A 6090-nucleotide genomic window follows, 5' to 3' on the forward strand; every position below is an offset into this window, starting at 1 on the left:
CTAGTAAACTCTAGTATTAGTTCATAGCGTTCTCGAAGACACACATTATGCACAGACACACACAAACACTCAAACCAATAATTATTACACCTGGATGACTTGTCATGGACTTGAACCACCAACCTCCAGATCCGAAGTCCAACGCGTTAACCACGGCACCACTGAGGTTGGTGTCACAAAGAAAAAAGTAATAGGTAATTAAACTATTGGGAATGAAGATCGGCAATAAATGAACATTGAAGAAGCAGCAAGTCTAATGGCCGATAGAGGATTGTGGAGACGAGTTGTGACGGATGTCAAAGCCCACACAGGACTGCGCCAAATGATGTTGATGATTGGGAAAGAAGTCTCTAGTAAACTCTAGTATTAGTTCATAGCGTTCTCGAAGACACACATTATGCTGTGTTATCTAAAATTTTCTTGCTTTGAGTTCATAGGTCATCATGACAAATTTCAAGATCAGAGCTCATTTTGGTTTTTTGGCTTTATGGTTCTCTGGACAAAATTTGCACCACCACTTTTGTGTTCCTGGTAAAAAGACCTCTAATTTGATATATAGGTCGACCATAAGTCCTTCTATGGGGACAGACAGACAACACCGAAGCGAATACAATAGCCCACCCCTATACCTTTTTTTAAATAAAGGAAGGATGGAATAAAAAAGAGGAGGGTGAATAAAACAAAGAGTTATTTAAACATCAAGTAAATATATTTCATAATGGGATTACCATAAGAACATGTAAACCATTTGACAGAAAATATGTTGTTTCTGAATGGAGATAGGTACTTTGCCCAGCACAAGTACCTCATATGGCCAAATTGTTGCAATATTAAATGCTTGAATGAACATATTTAGGTACAGGCTTTGCCTGTCCTAAATCAGAGGCAATCATAATTTTATGACCATTACTTTTTGATCTTCTCATTTATTTAGCCAACATCATATTTAGGTACAGGCTTTGCCTGTCCTAAATCAGAGGCAATCATAATTTTATGACCATTACTTTTTGATCTTCTCATTTATTTAGCTATTTTAAAAATGGTTAATGTACTCCTAAAATCTTCCCTCATCAACATAAGATTAGGTATTGGTTTCAGGTTAATTTAGTGGTCTCTGTCTAGGGCTACCTGTTATTTCTTATCTATGAATCTAATTTATAAGTTTTTCCTCTCTCTATTTTAGAAAGATCATAAAATGTTTCTGTTGTTTCAGGTTAATTTAGTGGTCTCTGCCTAGGGCTACCTGTTATTTCTTATCTATGAATCTAATTTATAAGTTTTTCCTCTCTCTATTTTAGAAAGATCATAAAATGTTTCTGTTCACAAGTGTTCCTGCTTTCTTCTAACAGACAGTACAAACAAAAACTCAATTTAGTGGTCTCCACCAACCAGATTCTTCTGTCTCTTTTCCCACCATTCTTCATCTTCCTTTGTGATTTGATTTTCTTCATCATGAGGCCAGAAGGTTGGCTTCTCTGGGTCGTAGGCACATTCAGGATATGCTAGACAGTATTCCTGCATGGTCATTTCACTGACTGGAGGCAGAGCCTCTTCATCTTCAATTTCCTTCTTGTAACCAGCAATGCGGACTTGGGATTCCTCAATCCATTTCTTGATCTCGGCCATCTATAAAGAAAAGAGCCAGATTTTTAAAATACTGCTTTAGTGTGATATTATTTAGGAGACAAACATTGTGTAGCCCAGCTTAGAGGGTAGTGCACCTGCCTTGTAGGCATTGGGTCATGGGTTTGATTCCCACTCAGGGCAAACTTCATCTTAAACAGCTAAGATTTGTTCTTAGAACAGTTGGCTTTTTCTATCTTGTGACCTTGTCCTCTCTTGGATTTTTGGATGATAAGACCTCAGTGGTTACAGCTATCAAACCTCAAAAATAATTTATAAAATAAATAAAAGAAAATCAAGACCACAAACTAGGTAGGTACTTACAGTCTGTTTCTCTTCCTCGTTGATCTTGGCAGTTTCTGTGTCCTGAGGGAATGGAATTTGAAGAGCTTCGTACTGCTTCTGGAACTGATCAACTAATCCAGGAACGGGGATTTTGTTCTTGTACAAAGCCCAATCAATTTTGGGTGGAGCCTCAGGAAGTGCTGACACCCTGTAAAGAAAAGAGGTTTTAATAAGGAATCATTCTGCTAGTCTAAGTAAAGATGAGTGTTCCATCTTTGGCACAGGCAACCAGCCACTTCCTAACCTTGTTCCATGGGCTCCTAGGCCAAAAGGATATTGAGAAGGTACTATACTACTGAATAACCCAAAACATTACATTTACCTGAAGGGTAATCTACCTCATCCATCTGCATTCTGCACCTATGCCTAAGGCTAAACAGATTTTTTTACTGTGAGAAGGTACTATACTACTGAACAGCCCAAAACATTACATTTACCTGAAGGGTAATCTACCTCATCCATCTGCATTCTGCACCTATGCCTAAGGCTAAACAGAGAGCAGATCATGGATTTTTTTTTTCTCTCTGTTCTAAGAAGGATGGATTCTTTGCCTCTCCCTACGTGTTTGATTTTGATGCTCTATGCAGTCTATGCTCTCCGCTTCACTTTTCTTTTTTTTGTGATTTCATGATCTTTCAGGACCTATGAGGGCGAAACTATTGATTGCTTACTTGCGAAGGTAGCCATCGTATTTGGCTTTGAAGGTGTTGAAGTTGGGACGGTCTGCATCGTGTTTGAATCTGGTGGTCTTATTAACATGATGACACTGATGACGAGACTGATTGGGTGGGTCACATCACACTGGCTTGCACACCAGAGGGGTGGTCGAGTTTTTCGGCCTCCTCTCGTCTCGTGCTGAGCCAGCGTACTTGTGTGACCTCCTGGCAAGCTGATCCTTGGCTCTGATTATGAACCCACCAGACAGCAGAATTGAATTTTTTTCGAGCTATATGTATATGATCCCCCCTTTTTTTCAATTGATTTTTTTCCTCCAAGTTGAGTTTTTTTTCAACTCTGCTTGGGCCTCTACAAGCCTCCCAAAAGCCTCAAACTTGACTGGTGGTTTAATGAACTGTACATATGTCTTGTTTGGAAAAAGGCCCCGGATGAGGCCCCAATGGGCTTGGCTCAATCACTCCCAAAGTTAAACAGAGAGCAGAATTTTTTTACTCTCTGTTCTATGAAGGATGGATTATTTGCCTCTCTCTACGTGTTTAATGCTCTATGCTCTCCGCTTCACTTTTCTTTTTTTTTTTTGTGATTTCATGTTAATCTTTCAGGACCTAAGTATGAGGGCGAAACTATTGATTGCTTACTTGCGAAGGTAGCCATCGTATTTGGCTTTGAAGGTGTTGAAGTTGGGACGGTCTGCATCGGTGAGTCTGGATGTCAACTCTGACCAGTTGATTTTACTACCAGTAAAACGTCTAGCAGCCATGGTTACTATTGGAAAATTGTCGAAAAAACACCAACTTTCAGGGAAAAATAGACCTTTTTACTTTTTTGATAAGAGGTCACTTTCAGCGAGATCTCGACAGGCGACAAGTCTTTTATTTACAAAATATCAGCTGATAAAATGAAAATTGAAAGGACTTCCTAATTTTTGTTTGCAGCAGATCAGCGGCTTGTGTACACCCTACACCCAAATTTCCACTTTTAGCTAAATTCCCGTTAGTTTATGGCAGGCGAATAGTGAGCAGGAAAATGTTTTTACTTTATTTGAATTTATTTTAACCCAGAAACTTTTGTAATTAAAGGGTTTTCATTACTTTATTAATATTTTTCTGTGCATAAATAATAATTTTCATTTAAATTTTTTGCCTGAAAGAAAATTTTATTGGGCGTTTTTTAAAAGCTCCATTATACAAATTGGCAACATTGCAATAATAAAAAATGAAAATGACGTCACACTCGAATGGAAAAAAGAAAAACAAAAAAATAAACCAGAAAATTTTCAGTGGAAAGTGAAAAAATAGAAAGATAGGTAGACAGATAAAAGAAAAAGTGAACTATCCGAGACTGAGTGGAAACTGTGATTTTCCTGAAAAGAGAAAACTTGTTGGTGTCCCCGCATTTGGTCGAATTCAATAGTTTTCAATTAGCAATTTATCATGGCAAAGAAAACCTATGACTTTCTGTTCAAACTGCTACTCATTGGGGATTCTGGAGTTGGAAAAACCTGTGTTCTGTTCAGATTCTCAGATGATGCCTTCAACACAACTTTCATATCAACCATAGGTAAGTAGAGATTGTTTCTTGGGATGCATCTTTCATCGGGAATAAGACTCCCTGTTACAATATGCTGAGTGAAAAATTCCTCGTCATGGTTGAACTACTCTGATGAAACTGTATGCAACAGTTTGATGATAAAGACATGACTCTCTGTTACAATATGCTGAGTGAAAAATTCCTCGTCATGGTTGAACTACTCTGATGAAACTGTATGCAACAGTTTGATGATAAAGTCATGTACTTAATACAAGTGTTCTTTTGTCTTTAATTGGTTTTGTAACACAGAATTGATTAATATTTGATATATTCATTCCTGGAACTGCAAATTGACATTTTCTTTAGGGAAAAAAGTGAATTTTCTAGGGGTGTGTCATAAAATGATAGCCTACAACTCACACTAAGCACCCTGTATTATGACTAATTCTACCGATTTACAATATAAAGGAGCCACACATTGGACTCCAGTTTTTGAAGAAAAAAAAAAAAAAGAAATGATTTTTGTGACAAAGAAAATAATGAACATACTGTTCTCTGTTTGTATAGATATGCATATCAGAAGAAATTGATTACAGTTCTGCTAAGAAAATGAACATGCCAAATTCTTGAACTCTTTGTAATAAAATTATTGTTTTTTTTTTTTTTTTTGAGGCCAAAATTCGTCAATACGTATTGCATTTGTAATTTTCATCATTATTATTTATTTTTTTCATGTCTAACGATATTGTGTTTCTTTTGGTTTTCAGGAATTGACTTCAAAATCAAAACAGTTGATCTGAAAGGAAAGAAAATCAAGCTTCAAATATGGTAAAATGGACTCTCTTCCCTCCCGCTTTCCTCATAATTGAACAAGAAAAAATAGGCCTATACCTTTGATTTTCATCTTAGTATGTCACAATTAGGAGAAATCCATGTTGCATTCTGGCTGTTCACCTCTTCCATTATTTATTTCACTCTAAAAAAGGAAAAAAAAATAGTTTCTTGCTCCTCCATAAAAACCTGCAAAATTGTTCTCATGTTCTCATGTAATGTGATGTTTCTTGTCACAATGTATTGTGAAATGGTCCATCATCTATTACATTTACTGAGATAGCTCCTTTATTTTAAATTCCAGGGACACTGCTGGTCAAGAACGATTCCACACAATCACCACATCATACTATCGTGGTGCAATGGGTATTATGCTTGTATATGATATAACAAATGAGAAGAGTTTTGATAACATATTGAAGTGGTTACGTAACATAGACGAACATGCTAATGAAGATGTTGAGAAAATGATTCTAGGTAAGACGAAGTATGATGAGTGGCCCTTTTCTGACTTTTCTTGTGCTACAAGAAAGAAAGGAATATTTTTTTGAAAAAGTAAGAAATAACACAACCTTTTTTTTATGCAGTTAGACTTCAGCTGCCATTTAAAACCAAATCTTTGAAAAAGAGTTTCCATTCCTTGAACTTTGCAGAGAGGTTTTTTTTATTAAATGTAGATCAAAAGTCTCCTTGGGACCAACCTTGAGAAATGTACGGCTTGGCTGATATTCAAGACTTTAGATTTTGAAAAAGCTAAAAAATGTTCACTTTCCTCAGGACTTTAGCTTTCTGCCCAAGTCAATCAAACTTTGCAGGAAGGTTCTTTATAAAATGTAGATCAAAAGTCTCCTTGCGACCAACCTCAAGAAATGTACGGCTCGGCCGATATTCAAGACTTTAGGTTTTGAAAAAGCTGAAAAATGTTCACTCTTCTCAGGACTTTGGTTTTCGGCCCAAGTCAATCAAACTTTGTAGGGAGGTTATTTATAAAAATTAGATCAAAAGTCTCCTTTGGACCAACCTCGAGAAGTATGGCTTGGCTGCTATTTAAGAATTCAGGGTTTTAAAAAACTAAAAAAATTA

The 6090-nt window shown here is 36.6% G+C and overlaps 2 protein-coding genes and 1 long non-coding RNA gene across 3 annotated transcripts in view; 2 read left to right on the forward strand and 1 right to left on the reverse strand.

Annotated features, from left to right (window-relative positions):
• Positions 1-663: 663 nt before the first annotated feature.
• Positions 664-1204, forward strand: LOC103510017. Its single transcript, XR_003391733.1, has 2 exons — positions 664-856; positions 951-1204. It is a non-coding gene; the product is annotated as an uncharacterized LOC103510017 (long non-coding RNA).
• Positions 1205-1371: 167 nt separating this feature from the next.
• Positions 1372-3406, reverse strand: LOC103510015 (ATP synthase subunit d, mitochondrial-like). Its single transcript, NM_001297695.1, is given in 3 exon segments — positions 1372-1626; positions 1948-2116; positions 3285-3406. Coding segments are annotated over 3 exon segments (546 nt in total).
• Positions 3407-3883: 477 nt separating this feature from the next.
• LOC103510043 (ras-related protein Rab-10) overlaps positions 3884-6090 on the forward strand; it is an 8147-nt gene continuing 5940 nt past the window's right edge. The window contains exon 1 of the mRNA XM_026824209.1: positions 3884-4206. Coding sequence (XP_026680010.1) covers positions 4080-4206 — 127 coding nt within the window. The 5' untranslated portion in view covers positions 3884-4079. The remainder of the gene's footprint in view (positions 4207-6090) is intronic.

This window comes from Diaphorina citri, unplaced genomic scaffold (genome assembly GCF_000475195.1).
Source record: "Diaphorina citri unplaced genomic scaffold, Diaci psyllid genome assembly version 1.1 scaffold554, whole genome shotgun sequence".
NCBI classification, from domain to species: domain Eukaryota; kingdom Metazoa; phylum Arthropoda; class Insecta; order Hemiptera; family Psyllidae; genus Diaphorina; species Diaphorina citri.